The following is a 26,124-nucleotide window of genomic DNA, read 5'->3' on the forward strand; positions in this document are numbered from 1 at the left end:
CATGTGTGTGCAAACGACGGCATGTAACATGTAACACAGGATTCTCAACCGGATTGGGGATCTCCATTTGAAATTATTTTATCGATATCCGCAGACTTCAGGGAACTTGTCTTCTCGATGTAAGAACAAAAGGATATGAGCATGTGGAAGACCACGCTTCTGAAATTCAATAGTATATACAACTGTGATAGAATTACGCAAACATATTAGATTATATATTACGGCTAGATAAAATATGTCCAAATATTAAACCTGACAGATGAAAGACTACGCACCTGCTCTAACCCTACCAAAGATATGGCGCTCTTTTAAATCAATCATCAACTCTTCGAGCTTAATCTTGAATACACGAGACAAAATATCAGGACGATCCTCGGGATTAAGTCCCCTATTTCTAACAAACCGGGTGATTTCCGGCCACTTGGGATTGCACGTAAACGTGATAAATAGATCAGGGTAACCGAACCACCTACAAATGGTCATAGTATCAAGGTAGTTTACTCTCATATATGGGCCACCTCCCACCAAAGAAGAAGGAACAATAAGACGACTACCGGCGGAAGACGGCTCAACGTCCCCTCGTTCAACAGCTCTTCTAAGATTATTGTAATTGTCCACGCGAAGAAGATCTTGGTTGTAGCGTATAAACTTTAGTCTATGAGATTCAACCGATGCAAATCCGTCAACTAAAAACTGGTGATAGGCTTTACCGGATTGTAACAGAGTTGGAAATTCAATCGACAAAGTGGTCTATCCCGAATACGAAATGCATACCACTCTCTAAGAGTTAATTTATCGCGCGGATTTTCTAATTACTATTTCGAAGAGAGTTTTCGAGTGATAAATTCCCAATCGGTAAACCGTCTTCCCCCACGGAAATAATAAAGGATACTTTGGAGGGCCATGAATAATGGGTATAACTCGGATATACGTTGTAAACTTCCGCATGACTTTTGTACAATAATATCTCGTTTATCCATGTTTGGACCTAAATCACCCTCGATCAATGCTGCTACCTCTCCAAACCGTTGGACGATTATACATTCTCCCATCTCTCTGTCTCTTCTACTGATGAGTCGATACTCACGTCGATGTTTTCATCGGAAGACAATCGTCCCTAGCCATCCTAAATGTCTTTGCAACAGGATTATGTGAGTCGACCATCTTTTGCAAAGTAATTCAATCACTCATCGTTATATCGCTCCGGAGTATCGTGGCTGCATTCATAGGTAATTAATAATAAGTTGTGTTTATTTATATTGGGTAACTAAATACCAAAACATCGATCTTTACAAATAATGCGTTAAACTAATATTCTAACGTATTTGTCTTGTATATGACATACCTGATTGCTTTTTTCCGATTTTCAACTTCTTCTTCTCTGTCATATATGTATAATCGACAAAATTTAGGAGTTGCTCCGGTTGACGGCAACAAACTTCCTATTCGGTGAATATTTTGGCCTCCCATCCTGAATGTGTAGGGACCTCGACCTTGATTGATGGAATGATCAATCTTCCCACCCATAGATGTGAAAGAAAACATCCCGTTATAAGCCCGGATATTCTCAATAAAATGCTTACTATATGGATGTTGTCTACTTAGTAGAGACTTTAGGAGTTGAGGCGGTTCTTTTAACCATGGAAGCTTAACTTTGCCATCAGAGCAACACAATGAGAACTTAGGGCATCGAGTACCCTTTTTTTTTTTCTTTTTCCTTTCTTGAAACCACATTTGCGCTCTACATTTTGTGCACTCGTATTCTGGGTCACCAATATCCCAATATCCTTCGATCTTTGAAACATTAAATGTCACAACAATATGGAAAAGTTAAATAGTTTGATTTATATAGCTATTTAAATCAAGTTATAATACTTCGATCATTAGCAAAAAATAAAATGACCTCCGTCGTTCCCCTGGGAAGATTGATTTTGTTGACTTCGGGAACATTCTCCGTGTGAGCGAAATGAGCTCGTTTCACGTTCAGTGAATACTTCTTGGTTTTCAGAAACTAAACCGCTAAAGTCATCATAAGATTCGCCAAAGGCTGAACATAAATCTCTTACTAATCGCTCCACCACATCTGGTGGACTATCGATACCTAAGTAGTCATGTTATAAACAACGGAGTTAGGATAAAAGCACGTAATAACAATAACGATTGTTATATACAAATTGTTAAGATAGTATTCAATAATAATTTAAAACAAAATAACCATCGTTAATGAATTGGGAGGATTAATTTTGTTGGCCGAAGGAATATTCTTCGCGTAAAGCAAATGACCACCTACCATGTCCGGTGATGACTAGTTGGCTTTCGGTATTGAAGGTCTACATTCGTCGTATGATTCGCCAAAGGTTGAACATAAGTCTCTTACTAATCGTTCGATTACATCCGTGGACTATCGATACCTGTGAAATAATGCAATAAACACCAGTTTAGAGAGTAATAAAACTTATACTGGATTTGTTAAATATTTTATTTATAATAAACGGCATTTTATATACCTGTGGTGGTGGAACTAAGTGGCGTGGTTGGAGTAGAATATTGAGTATCTATTTGCACAGATACAGCTGATGTCACTCGTCTTGCTTGTCGTCTAGTCGAAGCTAATATATACGAAATGGCTATTAGATTAGTTATTTTTGTTATAGCCGTGAAATAATTTTTTTCCATGCTAATAACTAATACACAATATGAAAGTTATTTAATATTTAAATTACGAATAATAATTAAAAAAATAAGTAAGAAAAAAATAGTAGTATATGTCATATATGTACGGGTCCGATATCCGATGGCATCCGAAAAATATTGAGCCATGTTTTTGATAAGTATAAAAGAAAGCCCAACCCAATGCAATAATATAGATGACAATGGCCCACCGTCCCAACCCTTATTACCACATTACAACTTTTTATTTGCCCAACCCAATTCAATCAAAGACAATTATTAATTAAGTCTATAACACAAACCCTAATAGACCCGTCCCTTATATACCCTATAACCCTCCGTCCCAACCCTTATTACCACAAATGCAACTATTTCGGCCGTCACTCACTCTCCTCTCTCACTAAACTCTTCATACCGTCACTCTCCCCTCTCACTAAACTATTCATATTCTCGCCTTCACTCTCCCATCTCACTAAATTACTTATTCAAAGTTTAGATCTGCCATTATCAGTTCGGTTAACTCGGTGTTCGTCTAACCATTCAAGTTTAAGTTGATTTCATGGTAATTTTCATTTTTCTTTATATTTTTCAAATTATTGCTTGATTTTTGTTGAAGGCTTTGCTAGATCTGACCATTGTATGCATGTTTACTCGAATGTTTATCATAATTTCATGTTCATTGTTAATTCGAAAATGTTTTATCGTAATTTTCGTGTTCATTGTTAACAATTGATTTTTAGGTTAATAATTGAATTTCGGGTTAATAGGTGAATTTTTGGGTTAAACATGTTTACTCGAAAATTGTTAATCGATCGAAAATTTTGTGCATCAATAAAATTGTTAGATCGACCTAAATAAATTGTTACATCACTCGAAAATTTTGTGCATGTTTAATTTATGTGATTTTTTTGTTATTTCATTTTCATCATTAATTCGAAAATGATTAACATAATTGTCGTGTTCATTGTTATCAATTTAATTTCTGGGTTAATAATTGAATTTCTGGGTTAAAAGTTGAATTTTCTGGGTTTAAAATCGAAAATTTCTGGGTTAATTGAATTTTCTGTGTTAACAATCGTCAATTTCTGGGTGAATTGAATTTTCTGGGTTAAAAATGTTAAATTTCTGGGTTCATACATTAATTTCTGGGTTTGAAACCCAGAAATTCATCCCCAAATCATCACCAACCCGAGTCACAACCCAATCACCAACCATCCCAACCCGAGTCCCAACCCGAGTCCCAACCCGAGTCCAAACCCGAGTCCCAACCCGAGTCAACCGAGTCCGAACCCGAGTCAACCGAGTCCGAACCCGAGTCAACCGAGTCCGAACCCGAGTCAAATATCTAACTTAATACCCAGATATGAAACTTTTAATGTTGAAAACCATAATCCTAAATAATTTGAAAACAGAGCCAATTTGAGTAATTATTTTTAAATCTTTTGTTGTAACGATTATGTGTTGATTTCTGTTAGGTTGTTTCAAATGGTAAGCAATCAGAGTATGCCTACAGTTATTGAGATAAGTTTAATTACTGTTATTTACATTGAACAATGGTTGAATTTCATTTTTTTATAGCTGATTTTGTATTCTGATTCACCAATACTAAGCATTTTTATTTGAATGCCTCATCTACAGCATAAAGAGAATTGGGACTATTGATGTTTTATTTGGGATATTTTCACCAAAGTTAAGTCAATAATTTTCATCTTTTTTATCTATTTTTATTAAGTTTTTATTTGTATATATTATTCTTAATTGAAATATTTTGACATACTAAATGTTTTGTTTTATTGAATTTTCAGGTTCTGCTTTACATTTATTTTGTTATGTTTGGATGATGGCTGAACACAGAAGCTGTATGTTTGAGAAATAATTTTCGAGGCATGGAAAGACACTACAAGAAAACAAGACAAAGGCGACGGAGAAGCTACAGTCGCCAATTTGGCGACAGGAAAAAAAACTCGGGCGACGGAAAACAGTCGCCAATTTGGCGACTGTTGCTTTTTATCCAAAAATTTGTACGAAATTCACTGGCGACCGAAAATTATCCAATTTGGCGACCGAAAACAGTCGCCAAATTTAGCGACCACTTCTCGTCGCCATTTTGGCGACCATAAACGGTCGCCAATCGCCTGTTATTTTGGCGAAATAATTCGGGCGACTGATTGTCGTCGCCATTTTCACGCGCCATTTTATTTTGACAATTGAGATCCCACCTCCCCCACATAACCCCATATTCTCTTTTATTTCCTTTTATTATAAAAAAAGTACTCCTTTCCCCTCATTCATTTCACTGTGTCGTTCCATCTCCCTCTTCTCTCAATTTTCTACTTTACTCTTTTTTCCTTCTTTATTAAATCTACCATTTCTTCATCTTATTTTTACTTTACCATTTCTTCATCCTTTACCAAATCTTACCCAAACCTACAAAAATACCAATTTCATTTGTTTTAATTTCAAAGTAACAAATTTCAAAGTATTTTGGTCGACGACAAGCCGACAACGCGGGACACGCCAACGACGACAGAGGAAGGAGAAGAGGCCAGAAAGAAAGGGATGTAATTAGTTTTTTCGTGTCGGTAATTTGTTTTTTTTTTTTTGTGTTATTCGAATTGGTATTGTTGTTGGTAGTTTGATTGTAATTAGTTTGATGTTAAGTTTCATTGTAATGGAATGTAAAGTTAATGTAATGTAAATGTAAATTTAAATTTGATATAGAAATGAGCAAATGTTTTTTTTACTAAATGTAAAAAAATTGATGTCCTATAACCATGGTTTGTTTTCGAGCTTGTGTTGTTATTGTTGTTATTTCGTGAAGAATAGTGATGAAACGAAATAATTGCAGCGTCATTCTTCTCCAGATCAGGTACTTTTTTTTTTTTTTTTTAAAAAAAAAAAGCAAAATTGGCGACCAAAAACAGTCGCCAAAATGGCGACCAAAAACCGTCGCCAATTTGGCGACGGGTTTCTGTCGCCCGCTTCAAAAAATTCCGTCGCCATATTTGGCGACGAAGCCCCGTCGCCAAAAGCGACTAAACCTAGCTACCAAGTGCGGGCGACGAGCCTTAGTCGCTATATTCTTAATGGCGACTGTTCTCAGTCGCCTTATATGGTCGCCTTTGACCTTATTTGTTGTAGTGAGATAAGTATAAAACTTCTTATGAATACTTACTTGTTTCTTTCCCGTTGTAGTTCTTCCGCTTCTGTGTTGAGTTTGTGTTGTTTCCTTTTTCCATTGCTTATACTATTGCACATGTAATGCCGTTGTCTTCCCGAATCCTTGCTTCTTCTTTTATTTATTATTCCCTCTTTGCTGATTTCTTTTTTATTGTACTATTAATTATGAGGATTACTTGAGCTTTTCTCTGAAATCTTTAAGGAGCTTAGGAAATTAGTGAATGATTGTGAAGTTGCGTTTTAGGAAATTAGGACATTTTCTTTAATCCGTACTCGCCTATTAATTTTAGCAATCGTTACCTATTTTTGTAATCTCTTATGACCAAGCTCGCTTACTAATGGGACCTAGTGGCCCGGCACACACATGATCTGCTCAACTTCAGTTCAGTTCAGCTTATTTCATCTCTATTTATCTTAGCAAATTTTAATTCCTTCCAATTCAATTCAATTCAGTTCAGTCCAAAAGAACAAGACCTTAAGTTTAGAAAATTTCAACTCCTTAATGTCTCTCTTCTCGATAATGGCTGGCCGCTATAATTCTTAATTGAAATGATGCATGCTGAAATGAAAGTTGTGCATGTCTATTTTTATAATGATTCGACCATACGCATATGACCTATGAAATAAAATAGCAAAATAAGGTCAATGGAGATGACATGAATCATATTGAGCTGGTGGTTGGTTGATCCCGTCGCGTTCAATTTTTTTCCCAGATACAAGTATCAAGGAAGGTTAAGTGCGAGAAACTAGAGATAAAGAAAATGGGTTAGGAATTAAAATGTATATAGTTATATTAAATAGAGTTTATTAGGCTTACGTTTTACCACTATATTTATCTTTCTTGTTATGAGTCTTGTATTTTTCGAAAGGGAAATACGATGGTAATGTCCTATAATTCTAATGCTGTTACGAGTTTAGATGTTTTGGATTTCATTTGTATTGAGATTTATACACTTTCGTTTTGGTATTTCTTTGAGACATTGTAATCGCTAAACGTTATACTTTAATAAATGTTTCGGAATGGTTACATTTGATATACTAACCTCGGGCAACCGAGATGTTAGAAGCGTCCTTAGTAAAGCGGCGCTTGGTATGTGGGTATTACAAAATGAATCCGTTCCGGTTACGGTCCAGATCAAATGGTCCGGTCCAGTCCATTTTTTCGATCGGCATCTAAACTTGCTCAAGTCTATTCCCAACAAATACACAGCTGAGGAATTTCATCAAAGCAATGTCAAAAGTCAGACTAAGAGGGATACATATAAAGATAACGCTATGGATTTGAAAGAGCAATTTAACGCTGATTGTGATTAGGCAAGGTCATAAGTATCACCGTTGATTTTACTAACTAACTTAATCAAGACACTATCTCATCAATTTGGAGAGGGGGACAATATTTAAATATTGTTCTTGTCAAAGTCGCCAACTCGTCAATATTAACAGTTTTAAAGAGACGAAAATTGTGAAAAGAAGATCATAATAGAATCAAAATCAAAATTGTCTACTTTAACTAATCAAATACGTCGGCTATTAATTAAAGTAAACATTTCAATTTTCTATTTGAAACGGGTCACATAATTTATTGATTCCCTTGCTGAGCACGACACATTAACTCTACTTAAATCCCTCCAACAAACAATTCTCCACAGACCACAAGTCACAATTTACCCGATTATAATATATCACGCCTCATTACAACAAAGTGAGTTAAGTGACCAGAACAAACTACGAGTATAAATACACAATGTCACTACCAAACGCACCCGAATTATACAAAGAGCTCCACCTAACTCCGAACCTAAACGGAACCGTTACTCGTTCAGCTGAACACGTTCCTACAGTCCCACCCTCGACAACTGACACAACCTTACCCGCAATCTCCAAAGACGTTCCTGTCAACCCTGACAAGAACACATGGGTTCGAATCTTCCTCCCTCGGGATATTCTCAATACCGATGAGAAGCTCCCAATCCTCGTTTATATACATGGGAGCGGGTTTGTCATTGCGAGCCCCGACTACCCGCCCTTCCACGAGTTCTGCTCCGTCGCCGCACACCACCTTGGCGCGGTGGTGGTCTCGGTTAAGTACCGGTTAGCCCCGGAGGATCGTCTTCCTGCTGCGTACGACGACGTTTTGGAGACGTTGACTTGGGTCAAAGACGGTAAAGATGAGTGGGTAAATAAATACGGTGATTTTTCGAGCTGTGTTTTAATGGGTGAGAGTGCTGGGGGTAATATTACGTATCATGTTGGGTTAAAAGCAGCGGTCCAAAGTAACGATTTTAAACCGTTGGTAATTAAAGGTTTGGTTTTAATCCAACCGTTTTTTGGCGGTTTGGAAAGGAGTGGGTCCGAGATTCGATTAGAAAATGATCCGGTTGTACGACTCGAGCTTTGTGATTTTTTGTGGGAGCTTTCTTTGCCGGTTGGGACTGACCGGGATCACGAGTATTGTAACCCGATTCGAGATGGGGGTTCGGAATTGGTGGACCGGGTTCGGGATTTAGGCTGGTGGGTTTTGTTTGTGAGTTGTGACGGTGACCCGTTTTTCGATAAGAGTGTGGAATTGGCTAAGTTACTGGAAAGGAAAGGGGTTAGTGTTAGAACTATGTTTAATGAAGGGGGTCGACATGGGATGTATGTGGGTGGTGATCGTGTTAAGAGAATTGAGTTTCTTGATTTTGTTAAGAAAGTTTGGCCTTGAAACGACTTGTAATTTATTTATGTTGTGAAAAAATCGACTATGAAATAATTTGTGTTAAATTATTGTTGTATAGTCAAGATGTGTAGTTTTAAGAGATGTGCGTTTTTATTGATTTTAGTTCATTTTTAACGGGATTGAATATAATCCAAATAGAATCTCCTTTCTTTGTTTTTTAGGTTCAAATGAGCGCATTATGTCACGGGTTGAGTATTGTATTATTCAATATTGTAGAATATTGGTTTGGACGCGACTCCATGTGAACTATGGTTATAATTATCCGACAACGACTGAGGTAGGTCTTAGACTTGGGTTTCTTATCCGATGTGCATGAAGTGATGAATGTGGGTTTAGGACCTGTTCATTTCAATTTAATTTTAGCTCTTATTCAGCTCACTTCAGTTAAGAGCTGATCATTGGGGGACTTGGGCCGCGCCAACCTAAATGAATTACCAATGGGCCAGCAAATGCTCTCCGTGTCCATTATAGGGGCCCAGCTACTGCTGCGGTGCTGCCCATACTCGCCCAACCCCAGTAGCGGTCCTGACCACGGGCCAGGAAGATGCGTTCGAACATGTCCTTTCTTTGCTGGGGCTCCAGTGTATGTCAAATAGTCGCAATATATATTAATGGGTTTCTTAGTCTTGGGCTCAATTTTGTGTAGCAAGCCTAGTTTGTTTGTTACGTAGAATTTGTTTGGTCTATTTATGAGGTTGTCAAAGAGAAAAATAAATTAAAAATCATAAAATAACTTTTTTAGCGGGCTTATTAGGCCGGCCAATGGACGTTTTCTTTAATCCGTACACGCCTATTATTTTTTGCAAAGCCTATTTTTTTGTCGTTGTCGTTACCCATTTTTGTAATCTCTTATGACCAAGCTCGCTTACTAAGGGGACCTAGTGGCCCGACACATACATGATCAGTTTTACTTCAGTTCAGCTTATTCCATCTCTATTTTTCTCAACAAATTTGATTAAACAAATTCAATTGATTGATTCAAGTATAAAAGAACAAGACCTTAAGTTTAGAAAATTTCAACTCCGTAATGTCTCTCTTCTCGATAATGGTTGGCCGCTATAATTCTTAATTGAAATGATTCACGCTGAAATGAAAGTTGTGCTTGTCTATTTTATAATGATTCGACCGTGCTCATATGACCTATGAAATAAAATAGCGAAATAAGGAAAGTAGGAATCTAAGCCAGTGGAGCCGTGGAGGTGACATGAATCATATTGAGCTGGTTGTTGGTTGATCCCATCGTGTTCAATTTTTTTCCCCAAGTACAAGTATCAAGGAAGGTTAAGTGTGAGAAACTAGAGATAGAGAAAATGGCTTAGGAATTAAAATGTACTCCCTCCTAGTCGCTCATTTCTTCCATCTTTTCTTTTTCATGGTAATCGGGTTTTCTTCCCTTTTTCCTTTTTTCGAAAAAGTTTGTATTGCCTAAATTGATTTGCATGTGGGGTAAAATGTTTTATGTGGTCCAAAATCATTTTCTTATTTGTTGTGTAAAACGAAAGGGAGAAGAAATAAACGACTAGGAGGGAGTATATAGTTATATTAAATAATAAATAGAGTTGATTAAGTTTTAGGTTTTACCACTATATGTCTATATTTATCTTTCTTGTTAAAAGCCTTGTATTTTCTAAAAGGGAAATACGATGGTAATGCCCTATAATTCTAATGTTGTTATTATTAATAACAGAGTTATTTTGTTACTCCCCGACTCTGTGTATTTTGGGGGTGTTAAAAAACATTATAATGCATCATCAAAGAGCTAATGTATTGCGTGTCCATAGAGTAGGCAATGTGCCATGATGGGTCGGCCGCACGGCCCGCGTGCCGGCCCGTTGTGCTTTCTCCCAAATGTGGCCCGGCCCAGGCACGGATATTGGGCTCCTCGGGTCGTGTCGTGCCAGGCCCATTCACTCCAACCCCCGACGCAGCCCGCTCCTGACACGTCCATTTTCGTGCCCGGGCCGTGCCTGGCCCATGGGTTAATCGTGCCTTGCACGTGGGCCGACCCATGGGCCTTCAGTTTTTTTTTCTTGTTTAAAAAAATGTTATATTTTTAGTATTTTTTGTCTAATAACCGATGAATAATAACAATGATTTAAATACTTAATTTATTAAATGTTAATGTAATTGATTAATTGTATATTTTATACTCGATTTAATTAAATAATTAAGAACCGATATTAAAAAAAAAAAAAGATGGCTCGATATTAAGTAAAACAACCATAAACAGTTAGCTTTCTTCCCCTACGTGCCATTTCACGCGCCTTGCCGTGCTAGGTGCGTGCTCGTGCCATTCGGGCTCGTGTCGTGCCGTGCTAAAGCACGGAGTTTTTCCAAATTCCGCGCCGCGGCCTGACTTAAGCCCACTCGTGTCGTGCTCGTGCCTAGGTTACTATTCACCCCGGGCCGAGCCGTTCCGTGCCGGACTCCTGTCGCCCAAGCTCGCTCGGCCCGGATTGCCATCTCTACGTGTCCATATTCTCTATTTTTTTTTTATATTAAAACCATTTTACTATTTAAATGGACGCACATTATGGTGCTATCTTATCAATTTGGAGAGGGATATATCGAAGTGGACTTTTCGACTTGTCTTACTGTTAATCATAGATTTTTGTTTAAAACGACACTATTCTTTTAACATTAAGACAGATTGAATATTATAGTTGAGATAAACGAATATTGCATAGATAAAAGTAACAAATTGTTTGCCCTATTCATACTAGTGAGTGTATATATTTGAGTCGTTTTAAATTTAAAAAGACTTATCAATAGTTAAGATGAAGCGCAATAAAAAAATATATCCTTAGTTCAAATTCCCCACCTACGCTATTATACTGTATTCCGACCCAATTGAATTATAAAAATAAAATCAATTTGGAGAGGAAGTTGACATTTACATATTTTTCTTGTCATGGTCGCCAGCTAGCCAAAGCCAATATAAAGACTTTTAAAGAAACATAATCAATTTAGACAGGGACTTGACAATTACGTCTACTTAAAAAAAAAAAAAAAAAAACTATTTCTCCACCAATAACACTTCTCCAGTTCTCTACCACAACTCCACAAGTCACAAATTTACGTTTTCACGACCAAAAAAAAAAAGTCACAAATTTACGATTACACTAATTTCATTGCACCATGTCACTACCTAACGCACCCGAATTATACGAAGCGATTCGCGTAACTCCGAACCTAAACGGAACCGTTACTCGTTCAGCTGAATACTTTTCTACAGTCCCACCCTCGACAAATGACCCAACCTCACCAACTCTTTCCAAAGATGTTCCTGTCAACACTGACAAGAACACCTGGGTTCGAATCTTTCTACCTCGGGATATTCTCAATACCAATGAGAAGCTCCCAATCCTTGTTTACATACATGGGGGCGGGTTTGTCGTGGCGAGTCCCGACTTCCCGCCCTTCCATGAGTTCTGCTCTTTGGCCGCACACTGCCTTGGCGCGGTGGTGGTATCGGTCAAGTACCGGCTAGCCCCGGAGAACCGTCTCCCTGCTGCGTACGACGACGTTTTGGAGGCGTTGACTTGGGTCAAAGACGGTAAAGATGATTGGGTAAATAAATACGGTGATTTTTCGAGCTGTATTTTAATGGGGGAGAGTGCGGGAGGTAATATTACGTACCATGTTGGGTTAAAAGCAGCGGTCCAAAGTAATGATTTTAAACCGTTGGTAATCAAAGGTTTGGTTTTAATCCAACCGTTTTTTGGCGGTTTGGATAGGACCGGGTCCGAGATTCGATTAGAAAATGACCCGATTTTACGGCTCGAGATTTGTGATTTTATGTGGGAGCTTTCTTTGCCGGTTGGGACAGACCGGGATCACGAGTATTGTAACCCGAGTCGAGATGGTGGTTCGAGATTGGTGGACCGGGTTCGGGATTTAGGTTGGTGGGTTATTGTTGTGAGTTGTGACGGTGACCCGTTATTCGATAGGTGTGTGGAATTGGCTAAGTTGTTGGAAAATAAAGTGGTTAATGTTAGGACTATGTTTAGTGAAGGAGGTCAACATGGAATATATGTGATGTTTGCCGGTGGTGATAGTGGTGAGAGAATTGAGGTTCTGGATTTTGTCAAGGAGGTTTGGCCTTGAAACGGCTTGTAATTTGATTATGTTGTGAAAGAATCGACTATATTATGTAGTCATTTGGGTTATTTTTTGTTTAATTTTTACGACGGTTATTTAGTACTCCCTCCGTACCACACCAAAGATAACGTAGGAAAAATTAGAGTATTTAAGAAAAAATGGAAAAAGTAAGGGTAAAGAGGGAAAAATAGGTGGGGTATGTAATTGTGGGTTGGTAGGTGGGGTATGTAATGACATTTTGTGTAAATATCAAATGGGTATAAGGATAACTTGGTAATGTTGTGGGCCAAATAAGGAATGTTACCTTTGGTGTGATACGTCCGTTTATAGTAAGTGTTACCTTTGGTCTGGTACGGAGGGAGTACTAGCAGAAGTTATTTTGTAAGACGTTTTATATTAAACTTATTCTAACCTTAATTTACCAACATAAATAGCTAGATAAAGGTAATTAACTACCGAACAAAACATTTTACTTAAGTACGGAGTATTTGTTGTTACAGTGATGAACCATAACAACTCATCTCAATAACGTCGCATGTAATACACTCGATCCAAAGATGAGATGTCCACTTTTAGGCTCATTTTATCCTCACTTGAACCTAAAAACACAAAAACTTCTTGTTGTCCTAAGACGTCTATTACTGAGTCGACTGGTTTGTGGTTTTGTTGATGTTTTTTATGACAGCTCTTTTGTCCTGGTTGGTTATGCATCCACCCGACTTAGTGTTCCCCTTCCTTCACGCCCCTACCTCCACCATCAATCGGCTCTTACATGTCTCCTTGTTATGTCAGTCTTTGAAGAGTTAAGAACGATAAACACCTAAGAGGGGGAGGGGGTGAATTAGGTGTACCTTTTAAAATTTTCTCCCTTACTTGGTTAATTTACTAACACAAGTAGAATCTATTAATACGAGTTTGAGAAACTTAATGGATTGTAAGTTTACAAACGGTACAGCAGGTCTATGCAACAGTATGAGAGACTGTTGCACGGCACTGAGAGTGAGATCAACGTGTAAAAGAGAAGTGATAACAGAACATGAAAGTAAATAAACGAACAAGACAGTGTTTAAAAATTGGTTCAGCTCCTACTCCGGAGCCTACGTCCAACCGTTATTTTATTGCTTGTTTAGAAATTTACTCAAACTTAACTAAACCATTACAATGAAATAACTCGCCAACCTACTCCGGTTGCAATGCTTAAAGCTACTCCGCTTCAAGACTTTTTCTTTGCTCGAGGCTACTCCGCTTCAAGACTTAAGGTTCTATCTCAACGGTTTCTGAGTCGAATCTCGGTGGTTCACTTAAGAACATGGAGATTACAATTAAGACCTAAACACGAGAATCATTGAACATATTCGTTTATGCAACAGTTTAAGCGAACTAGTACCTTGGAGATTATTACGGTTTTAAAAAAAAAACAGTTGAAGACTTTTGAAAAACAGAAAACAGTTTTGCAAATGATTGAATAACAAAGCCTTTAATGCTGAAAAGTTTTGCAAAGTGTTTACAGTTAAAAGCTCTTTCCAAGTCTTACCATAAATGAAAACATGAGTTGGCTATTTATAGATAAAGATAGTATGTAGGAGAAGTGTCTTATTACTATTTTAATCTAACACCCATAAGCTTGCAGCGTGGGTTTTCATCTTAGAAATATGCAGAGCAAACATGCTTTGAGAGACTCAAGGTGGCTGCATTTCTTTCAAGATAAAAGGGGTGTTCCCCATAAAGCAAAAGAACATAAGTCATGTTTTTATCATAAAGAAAGCAACTTGCACAAAAGAGATTGGCTATTGTGCAAAACATATTCCTTTTGTTCTTCAGCTTAAATTAGTGTTTGTTTTAAACATAGAAAAGCTTTTCAAAGAGTTTCAAACACTTGTGAGTTTTCACGAAAAATCTCCATACGTTGGTACTAGAAACCATGGTGCAACAGTCTCATGAACTGTTGCATGGTTTTGCCATAACTTATGCGCAAAAGAAATATGCTTAACTACCTCGTTTACAACATTTCTTCTAGACTATGGGCATGCTTGACTTGTCCTTTATCTTGATCATCTTGAACTTCTTTAAGCAACCATGGGATGCTTCAATTTGCTAAAACTTACTAAGAGGTAAACAATTAAATCATAATGAAACTTGGCATCATCAACCAAGTGTTCTAACAAATTCCCCCTTTGATGATGGCAAGTTTTAAATATGTGAAGTTCCCCCTAAGCCCATGGTGGGTTGGTTTTGAGCCAAATAGAAAGAACATCATTTAAACATGATCAAGATGAGTGGGGGTCAACATGCTTGGCCTAAGTAGAACGTTCAATCATTATAGCTAAGATAAATTTACGGTGAACGTTAGCCGAAGAGTTGTTAGTTAACACATAAACACATAATTTAACTACTTCCCCCTCTTGACATCATCAAGAGAAAGACGATAACATGTTCAAGTAGTACAAAATTAAACCAACAACAAGTGTGCGAAATAAGAGAAAAGAAACAGTCCAGTTTGCATAAGAATTAAGAACAGAGAGTCAAAAGGATAGGAAGGCAATGGTAGGTGAGGCTGCCTCATTCATCATCGGACACATGACTACCCAGAGCTTGCACACGCTCAATAAGATCTTCATTCAGGGTTTTGAGCTCAGCAACATCTTCCTTAAGAGACTCATTATCCACGACCAATTTGGACACCATGTTCGTAAGCTTGTCTAACTTACGGAGAACAACACCCATATCACCAGTTGAACTAACTGTTGCACCAGTTTTGCCTCTGCCCGAGAACTTGCGGGTTAACTTGCCATTGTTGATTGCCAAAGTCATTTGAGAAAGCAAACCCATGGTCATGTCATCACTGAGTTTTTCAATACCGGGGCTACCTTTCATGACTGTCTTCATTTTCGTGAAGACAATGGACAACCACATACCATATGGAATCACGGTTTTCTTGTCAAATTTTTCTTTTTGGAGGTCGGGGGCAATCTCATTGATACGGTGAAAGATTAATTGGGGTAGGTTGATGGGACGATGTTTGATAATGTGGTGAATGAGGAGCATCTCAAGGAGAGAGCATCGTCCCCTACTGTTATTACTTGGTAAGATGGCTCGGTGAACAAGGTTAAAGGTGAAACGGTGAGGAGCTAGAAGTTCATAGGCGTATATGTTGGTGGTGCCACTGCCATTGTCGGGTCGAAGGGTTCTCATAACCTCACTAGCCATGGTCTCATCAATATCACCCCAGGTGGTCTTAGGAAAGGTGGTAAGACCCTCGGCTTTAACCTCAAGGTAGGAGGCAAGTTGGTCAATGGTCAAGACAAAAGGTGTTTGGTTGATAAATGCCGAGAGATTACTGAAGCAATATCAACCTTGATGTTGCATAGAATCGAATCAACTCGATAGATAAACCGGAGAGTGTTTGTCGAGGAGATTAAACCACCCTTGACCAATAATAGCAGATTTGAAGAATGCAAAAGCCGGGGAAGAATCATACCATGTTTTCTTGTAGCGTCTCCCACTGTGGAAGCAGCATGCAAGTATGCCGTGACAGAGCCTGAGGGTGTCATCAGGAAGGCCAAGAGAGTTGAGATGAGCAAGGACCTCGTTTTTGAATGGCTCATCATGGACGGTGACCATCAACTCCGTGCATGTATTGAGAGGAACTTTATCCTCAATGACATCATCCTCTTCCATTGGAAGGACCACCTCCTTCTTCCGTTGGTACCTCGGCTTTTTAGCCGTTCGTGACTTAGATTCCTTCTTTCTTTTGGAACCGACTGTAGATTTTGTCTTTGGCTGGGTAGGGGTTTTATTGACAGTATCGTCATCATCACCAAACAGTTCCGTGATTTTGATTTGGGATTTTGTTTTGGAGTTTTTGGGAAAAAGGGGTTCGAAATCATCATCAACAGTGTCTTCATTTGGGGGTGTATTGATATTTTCAATGTTGGGAGTGGCTTCTTTCTCATGAAAGACTTCCGTTTCAGAATCTTGATTTGGAGGATCAATTTTTTCAGCATTGTTTTCGCTCATTGTTTCTTTTTCTTTTTCAATTTCTTTCTCTCTTTCCTCATCCTTTTCTTCCTTATCATCATTTTTCTCTTCAACAGCATCAACAACCTCTTTTTCTTTCTCTTCTTCAACAACAGTAGTAACTATTACCTCCTCCTCTTCCTCGGAATCAACATCAACATTGGAGTCCAACATTAAGGAGATTGGTGGACTTCTTTTTAATCCACCACGGCCTCCTCTACCACGGCCTCTTCCTCTGACAGCCATGGATTTTTTTCGTGCAACACTTGTTTTGACTGTTGGTGGTTTGGTAGGAGACGGGGTAGGTTTGTCGGATTTTTCAGTAGATGCAGCGGACTGTGTGACCATTTTTTGCTGGGCAATGAATTTGGGGTTGAAGGTATTTCGAAGGTTTTGAAGTTCTCTTCTTTTTGAATTTTTGGGAGCCATTTATGTGGGTGATGGTTTTGACGGTTTTGGGAGATGAAAAGAGGTTGAGGGAATCTTTGAGTGTTTGAAGGAGTTGTGGGTAAATGGGAAAGTGGGATTGATGGACGGTTGGGGTATTAAAGAGGGAGTGGGTAAGAGTTGAGGTGGAGTAAAAGTGGAGACAAGAGTGGTATATGATGTGCTTTGGATTAGACATAAAGTGGCGCAAAGCTCAATGCACAAAAATCCTAATGCAAAATGTAGAGTCCAATGCAATTGTTTCGGCACACTTGTTTATATGGTAATTTAGACATTTTAAACTTGAGAACACATAGGCATCATTTCATCTCTAGTCAATCATATAGGAGAGATAATTTTAATTTATGTCACATGTCGCCTAACAAACCAATTTCCAACCGAAGTTTTACGAATTGTTCTCTTTCTAACGGTTTTGTAAAAATATCCGCAATTTGATTTTCCGTTCTACAGAAGTTTAGACATATATTTCCTTTTTCCACTTGATCACGTAAAAAATGATGCCTTATATCAATGTGCTTAGTCCTAGAATGTTGTATTGGATTTTTCGAGATGTTAATGGCACTTGTATTATCACAGAATATAGGAGTAGTTTCGAAAATAAGACCGTAATCACGCAATTGTTGTCGTACCCAAAGAATTTGAGCACAACAAAGAGCGGCACTTACATACTCACTTTCGGCCGTGGATAGAGCAACGGTATTTTGCTTCTTGGATGCCCATGAGATAAGGCACGGTCCTAAGAAGGTGGCAATACCCGAGGTGCTTTTTCTATCCAATGAACTCCCTGCATAATCTGCATCTGAAAATCCTACAAGATCAATGTCATAGTGAGTTGGGTACCAAAGGTATAAACCTTGTGTTCCAATCAAATACCTAAAAATCCGTTTGACGGCTTTGAAGTGTGATTCTTTAGGATTTGATTGGAAGCGCGCACACACACATACACTAAATTGTATGTCGGGTCGACTAGCGGTTAAATAAAGCAATGAACCGATCATACCTCGATATACCCTTTCACTAACACTCTTACCATTTTCGTCCTTGTCCAGATTAAGCTTGGCAATCATAGGTGTAGGCATAGGGTTCGAGCTAGTTAACCCAAACTTACTTATCATTTCTTTTAAGTACTTTTGTTGGTGAATCATAGTCCCTTTTTCATTTTGCTTAATTTGAAGACCAAGGAAAAATCCAAGTTCTCCCATCATGCTCATTTCAAATTCAGAAGTCATAAGATCCGAAAAGTACTTATAAAGAATGTTGTTAGTTGCTCCAAAAATAATGTCATCGACATATACTTGCACAAGCAACAGTTCCTCTGACTGTGACTTGATAAACAATGTCTTATCAACTGAACCACGTACAAAGCCGTTTTCTAATAGAAATTTGGAAAGCCTATCATACCAGGCTCGGGGAGCCTGTTTTAAACCGTAGAGTGCTTTGTCAAGTTTAAATACGTGATTAGGGAACTCATTGTTAAAAAGCCGGGGGTTGTTCGACAAAAACTTCTTCTTCAAGATAGCCATTTAAGAAAGCGGTTTTAACATCCATTTGAAAAAGTTTTATGCCAATATGAGATGCAAAGGCTACGAGCATTCGTATGGCTTCAAGCCTAGCTACTGGTGCAAAGGTTTCATCGTAATCAATCCCTTCTTGTTGATTAAACCCTTGTACCACTAGTCTAGCTTTATTTCTTAGGATTTCTCCAACATCATCAAGCTTGTTGCGATAGACCCATCTCGTACCAATTACAGTACGTTGAGATGGTCTAGGGACCAGATGCCATACCTTGTTTCTCTCAAATTGCTCCAATTCCTCTTGCATAGCCGTGACCCAATATTCATCGGTTAGTGCCATTGTGATATTTGTGGGTTCGATTTGTGAAATGAATGCTTCAAAAGCACAGTGATTTTGGAGTGATGATCTGGTTTTTATTCCTGAGGTAAGGTCACTGGTTAAGTTTGATAGAGGATGGGAGCCTTGATGCTTCCATTTCTTTGGAGCAAGGATGTTAGAAGTTTCATCTGTTTCGGTTGGTTCTGATGCAACAGTGTCAGTAACTGTTGCATGGGGAATATTGTGTGAGTGTGTTTGTGGATTGGTCTCAATTTGGTTAGTGATTGGTTCACTACACTCCTCATTCCCCCTGGATGAGCTAGCTTCACTTTGAGATGAGGGAGGGTTAATTCCCCCTGAATTCTGGTCAGCCTCCTCATGTGACGGTGGCTCCAACTGTTGTTCAGCTTCTTCCACTACTTGATCCATGTCATGACGTATCATTCCAATTTCAAAGTCATCGTCTTCCTCATCATCATCTTCATTATTAACCTGTGTTTTTGAAACAAAGAGACTAGATTCGTCAAATATTATATGAACGCTTTCTTCCATTTTCATGGTTCTCTTGTTATAAACTTTGTAGGCTTTACTATGATCAGAATAACCAACAAAAACACCTTCATCGCTACGAGCATCAAATTTGCCTAGGTTATCTTTTCCATTATTGTGCACAAAACATTTACTACCAAAGCATTTTAAATGTGAGATGTTAGGTTTTCTTCCTCGTAGTAATTCATAAGGAGTTTTCTCGATGATTTTTCTAATCATGACTCGATTATAGATGTAACAAGATGTGTTCACGGCCTCTGCCCAAAAATTTCTTGGTACTTTAGAGCTAATGAGCATTGTCCTAGCCATATTTTCAAGAGTTCGATTCATTCGTTCCACAACCCCATTTTGTTGAGGAGTTCTTGCGGCCGAGAAATTGTGGCTAATACCGTACTCATTGCAATAGGACTCAAATGATAAATTCTCAAATTCGGTTCCATGGTCGGATCTCAAGGAGATAAGTTTATAACCAAATTTGTTTTGGACCTTTTTAACCCAAATTAAGAATTCATCGAAAGTTTGATCTTTAGAGCTTAAGAAAAGAAGCCAAACAAATCTTGTAAAATCATCAACAATGACACAAATATAGCGACTTCCACCTTTACTAACAATACGCATTGGTCCACATAAGTCTATGTGAATAAGTTCAAGAGGTAAGGAAGTGCTAACAATCTTTTTGGATTTAAAGGAGCATTTTACTTGTTTGCCTTTAACACAATCGTCACAAAGTGATTTGAATTCAAATTTGATGTTAGGAATGCCATCAACTAAATCAAGCCTCTTAAGGGTGTTAAGTGTTTTAGCATTTACATGACCAAGTCGTTTATGCCAAAGCCAAGGGTCATTCTTTTGGACACTCATGCATGATAGTGTTTGACTTGACAATGAGTATAAGTTAGTCATGTAAACATCTTTGACACGTTTACCTTGAAGAATGAGTTCTTTTGTTTTTCCATCAATTATTCTGCATTCACTAGCAAGAAATTCAACGATGTTACCTCGATCACACAATTGTGATATGCTTAGAAGATTGTGTTTCAAACCTTTGACAAGCAACACTTTGTCGACACATAGTGACCTTGACTTACCAACTTTTCCAATACCAATGATTTCACCTCGTTTGTTGTCACCGAAGGTCACCATGCCACCATCGTAGGCTTCTAGCGAAAGGAATTGGTTTTCATCTCCCGTCATGTGACGAGAACATCCACTATCTAAGTACCAATTCTCACGCCTTTCGCTAATGCCTACAAGAGATTAAAAAAGTTAGTTTAGGAACCCAAACAAGTTTGGGTTCCTTCTTGACGACACCTTTCTTGACTTCTTTCCCTCTAGTATGAATATTTTTAACCACTTTAGTACTCCTTTCTAGGTCGAGGACTCTCTTTTCACAACCATTGAACTCATGACCGGTTTACCACAAGTAATTGCAGATAATGTACTCGGGAAGGCCAAAGATACTTTCTTCTTCGAAAATCGTTATGCTTGGGTCTTGATTTCGAGTGCAACAGTCGTAGAATCGTTGCACTTGAAACCAAGTCCACCATTTTTTGCATGGTTTTCATATTCTTGAGATTGTTTTAGAAGAAACTCCAAGACATTCTGACTTCCTTCCCATTTCAAGTAGAACATTTTAGCTTCATCTAGCTCTTTAGTTAGTTTGTCAATTTTAGCAAGATGATCAAGATTTAATTTACCTACTTTGTCAAACGCATGTTTAGCATGCTTTACTTCGTCACTAAGCAGTAATCCAATTTGCTCAAGTTGCTTGTTATCTCTTTTGCACGGGGTGAGGTCGCCTAACGTGGAGTCACGTTCTTTAGTTAGTGAAGACACATGTTTTGTGAGAGTCTCAATTTCCTTCATAGACTCGGATGCAACAGCGGTTTCATCATTTGTTGCATGGATTTGTTCAATCCTTTTCAAAGTTTCAATTTGAACTAGAAGATCATCATTTGAGTTTTGCACTCGATCTAAGGCACTTTTAGCATGACTTGACTCATCATTTAGCATTTCAGATATTTTGATAAGATCTTCTTTTTCATTTTGACATGTTGTAAGATCAATCAAGAGTTGGTCACGTTCTTTGGTTAGTGAGAACACAGTTTTGTCAAGAGAGTCTTCTCCCTTGTTAGACCCAGATGCAGCTTTGTATTGATTTGTTATATGTATTTCATCAACCTTTTTAGCAAGAAACAGATTCTGTTTTCGGAGTTTTTTAATCTCCTTTTCAAGACTCAAAGATGAACTAGGTTGATCTACCTCATTTAGACATTCTTTTAGACCAACATTTTCTTCAGCTATATCCTCAATTTCAGTTTGCATAGCCTCTAATTTATTGCTTTGGATACGACACTTATCTATGAATTGATCTAAGAGATGACAGATCTTGTCTTTAGAGAAAGATCGAACCTTTTTCTTGAGTTTATTTACCTCAAGGTCGAATCGAATCGAGTCCTTTGAATGAGCCATAAGACACTTGACATTTTCTTTCTTTGTTGACTTTGGAACATCATTGCTTGACTGAGACGAGATACTAAGTTTGGCATCCAATTCTTCCTCAAGGACATCGTCCTCATCAGAATCAGACATTCCCCAAATGGCAGTCATTACTTTGCTTTTGTATTCTCTTTTAGCAAACTCACGCTTTTCTTTAGACTTAATGTCATTCCACTTTGGGCATTCTTTGATTTGGTGACCTTTGTCACCACATTTGAAGCAACCAACAGTGGAGGTAGACTTTCTCTTGGGAAAGCGTCGCTTGTTAGTATAGTTATTAGGCCTTTGAGAGTTTCGACCATTTATCATCCCAACAATGTTTTTGGTGAACATTGCAAACTCATCATCTTCATCCTCCTCATCACTTGAGAGAGCATAAAGAGCAAGTCCTTTCCCTTTAGAGCTTTCACCGGATCGCTTCATGAGAGTTAACTCATGAGCCATGAGTGAGCCCATAAGTTCATCAAGGGATAACAAAGAGAGGTCTTTTGCTTCCTCAATAGCCGTAACCTTTGGTTGCCATTTTTCAGATAGGCTACGAAGGATTTTACGTACTACATCCTCGGATTCAAAGTTTCTACCTAGACTCTTGAGGTCATTAACAATACTAGAGAAACGAGAAGACAGACTATTAATTGACTCATCTTTACCCATGTTGAACATCTCATATTGTTGCATGAGAAGATCAACACGATATTTTTTGACTTGTGACGTTCCCTCATAAGCAAGGTTTAGGGTGTCCCAAATTTCTTTTCTTGAGTCACAACCGGATATCCGGTTGATCTCTTGTTCACCGATGCCATATTGAAGGATGGACATGGCTTTAGAGTTTTTCTCGACCTTTCTATAATCAGCCTCAACATATTTGTCCTCGCTTTTGATAGACTTAGTGCCATCGGCATTAGTCACCTCAATTTTGAAGGGACCATTTTGAATGATCAACCAACACTCGTAGTCCGTACTTTTAACATAGTGCTCCATGCGATGTTTCCACCAGGCATAGTTTTCTCCCTTGAAGATGGGATACTTAGTATGTTTTGAATCGTCCATAACTAGGGGATCAACTCTTTGGTTTTAACCAATATCAAGAGCCGAGGCTCTGATACCAATTGAAGAGTTAAGAACGATAAACACCTAAGAGGGGGAGGGGGTGAATTAGGTGTACCTTTTAAAATTTTCTCCTTACTTGGTTAATTTACTAACACAAGTAGAATCTATTAATACGAGTTTGAGAAACTTAATGGATTGTAAGTTTACAAACGGACAAGAGTCTATGCAACAAAGATGAGAGACTGTTGCACGGCACTGAGAGTGAGATCAACGTGTAAAAGAGAAGTGATAACAGAACATGAAAGTAAATAAACGAACAAGACAGTGTTTAAAAATTGGTTCAGCTCCTACTCCGGAGCCTACGTCCAACCGTTATTTTATTGCTTGTTTAGAAATTTACTCAAACTTAACTAAACCATTACAATGAAATAACTCGCCAACCTACTCCGGTTGCAATGCTTAAAGCTACTCCGCTTCAAGACTTTTTCTTTGCTCGAGGCTACTCCGCTTCAAGACTTAAGGTTCTATCTCAACGGTTTCTGAGTCGAATCTCAAAGTGGTTCACTTAAGAACATGGAGATTACAATTAAGACCTAAACACGAGAATCATTGAACATATTCGTTTATGCAACGCTTGTTTAGCGAACTAGTACCTTGAGATTATTACGGTTTTAAAAAAAAAAAGTTGAAGACTTTTGAAAAAGAAAACAGATTTTGCAAATGATTGAATAACAAAGCCTTTAATCTTTGAAAAGTTTTGCAAAGTGTTTCTGTTAAAAGCTCTTTCCAAGTCTTACCATAAATGAAAACATGAGTTGGCTATTTATAGATAAAGATAGTATGTAGGAGAAGTGTCTTATTACTATTTTAATCTAACACCCATAAGCTTGCAGCGTGGGTTTTCATCTTAGAAATATGCAGAGCAAACATGCTTTGAGAGACTCAAGGTGGTCGCATTTCTTTCAAGATAAAAGGGTGTTCCCATAAAGCAAAAGAACATAAGTCATGTTTTTATCATAAAGAAAGCAACTTGCACAAAAGAGATTGGCTATTGTGCAAAACATATTCCTTTTGTTCTTCAGCTTAAATTAGTGTTTGTTTTAAACATAGAAAAGCTTTTCAAAGAGTTTCAAACACTTGTGAGTTTTCACGAAAAATCTCCATACGTTGGTACTAGAAACCATGGTGCAACAGTCTCATGAACTGTTGCATGGTTTTGCCATAACTTATGCGCAAAAGAAATATGCTTAACTACCTCGTTTACAACATTTCTTCTAGACTATGGGCATGCTTGACTTGTCCTTTATCTTGATCATCTTGAACTTCTTTAAGCAACCATGGGATGCTTCAATTTGCTAAAACTTACTAAGAGGTAAACAATTAAATCATAATGAAACTTGGCATCATCAACCAAGTGTTCTAACAGTCTTCCTTTGCTTGTTCTCCATTTCGTTCTTGGTCTTGATTTACTGCTTTGGGCTTTATTGGTCTATTTTTTTTTTTTTTTTTTTTTTTTTTTTGTCATTGATCTTTGCCTACTTTTGCCTATATTTTTGCACAAAATCTCATTGAAGACGGACGATATCCGTCACAAGCTTGTGACGGATACCATTTCCTCTCACAAAATGCCCATTGAGAGGTGAGTGAGAAGCACATGGGGGGTGCCCCACCTTGTCCCCTCTTCCTTTTTGTGAGAGGTCACAAGCTTGTGACGGGATTAACCCGTCACAAGCAAGACTAGTTGATATTTTTGAGTGTGGTTTGTGAGCTAAGAGTAGCTTCTTGTTATAATTATTTTGGAAGGTGGTTCTTTGTACTTGGTTGTCTTGGACTTTAATTAGTTTTTTTTTACATTAATAAGTGTGGAAGTGGCGTGCTTGGTTGTGTTGATATCAGTGGTATGTGATGTTGGGTGAGCTTGAAGCGGTGGTTATACACCAACAATTAAATGTTGATTTATTTAAATTCCCTTTATTTTTATTTCATCCAAATAATCTCGTTGTGTGGGAGACTTTGGTTTAGGCTAGGTAATAGTAGTCTTAGCTTTTGTGTACTTGTAATGGTTGTGTTGTATACTCCGAAGAATGGCCTTCCTGGATGTCCATGGCCACGAGTCACGAGGTTGGTTGAGGGGTATTCTTTATTCCTTCTCGTTAGTTTGCCGCTGTCTCTGGTTGTCGGCTCGTTGACTGTAGTGATCAGTTAATGAGGTTTAGGAGAGTCATCTCCAACAGAGGTAGGCCTTCTTGGCTTTCTTTTCTCTTTAAAAATTCTAAGTTCCTTTAGCATAAGTGCACACATCGTTCTTATCTCACACTTCGATCGTCCCAATGGCATGTAGAATAAGTTAGGTTTGTTGACGATTTAGGTGAAGAAGCTAGTGGCCAATCCACCGTAATTCATCAATATGTTTTTGATATCAGATGTAGTTATTTTATCAGTTGCAATTCATTAGTAGAAACTTATAGTTCTATGTTTTATCATGTTAGTTTTATGTTTTAGTATATCAACATGGTTCAGAAAGTCATGATACTGGAATCTAAACACAATCTATTTTCGTTGTTAAAAAAATTCTATTTGTTTTTAAACAATTTTATTTAGTTTGACTTACTCGAAAACGTTCTGATCAAGTTGCAAAGGGAGATCAGTTAGATGACATTTAGATCTTGTTCTTACCATAGTAGTCAACTCGCGAATATTACACAGATTCTTGTTTAAGACAAGATTATCCATTTTAAATATGAAAGATGTCAAATAAACATATTAGATAAAAAGTAAAATGTCCAGAAAATGACAATAAAGTTGATTCACTTATCTATTCAGTACTTAACTGATTTTAAATTAAGGACGAATTTGGCCATCACAAAGGAACCAAGTGCCTATGTTAAGACTAGGAATCTAAAGAAACGAGTATAAATAATTGGCGATAACTCTCAATCATTCAAAACTATCTTATGCCTTATAAATAAGGCTAACTCGAGACTCGAGTGGTCCACCTCATAACAATATCATAATAGAATCAAAATCAAAATTGTCTACCTTGACTAATCACGTGAATA

General features: G+C 37.9%; 2 protein-coding genes across 2 annotated transcripts; both read left to right on the plus strand.

The window, feature by feature from the left end:
- Window positions 1-7,460: 7,460 nt before the first annotated feature.
- LOC141655854 (carboxylesterase 1-like) lies at window positions 7,461-8,613 on the plus strand. Its single transcript, XM_074462880.1, has one exon. It carries the CDS (start codon window positions 7,595-7,597, stop codon window positions 8,552-8,554), a length of 960 nt encoding a protein of 319 aa, XP_074318981.1. The 5' UTR covers window positions 7,461-7,594; the 3' UTR covers window positions 8,555-8,613.
- Window positions 8,614-11,604: 2,991 nt separating this feature from the next.
- On the plus strand, window positions 11,605-12,743 carry LOC141655855 (carboxylesterase 1-like). The gene has a single exon (XM_074462881.1). The coding sequence runs from the start codon at window positions 11,708-11,710 to the stop codon at window positions 12,674-12,676; it is 969 nt and encodes a 322-aa protein (XP_074318982.1). The 5' UTR covers window positions 11,605-11,707; the 3' UTR covers window positions 12,677-12,743.
- Window positions 12,744-26,124: the final 13,381 nt, after the last annotated feature.

Source organism: Silene latifolia, chromosome 5 (assembly GCF_048544455.1).
Source record: "Silene latifolia isolate original U9 population chromosome 5, ASM4854445v1, whole genome shotgun sequence".
NCBI lineage: Eukaryota > Viridiplantae > Streptophyta > Magnoliopsida > Caryophyllales > Caryophyllaceae > Silene > Silene latifolia.

What these genes read in the sequence shown, in the direction of transcription:
- LOC141655855 (XM_074462881.1), top strand. Translation starts at nt 11,708, where the DNA reads ATGTCACTACCTAACGCACCCGAATTATACGAAGCGATTCGCGTAACT.
- LOC141655854 (XM_074462880.1), top strand. Translation starts at nt 7,595, where the DNA reads ATGTCACTACCAAACGCACCCGAATTATACAAAGAGCTCCACCTAACT.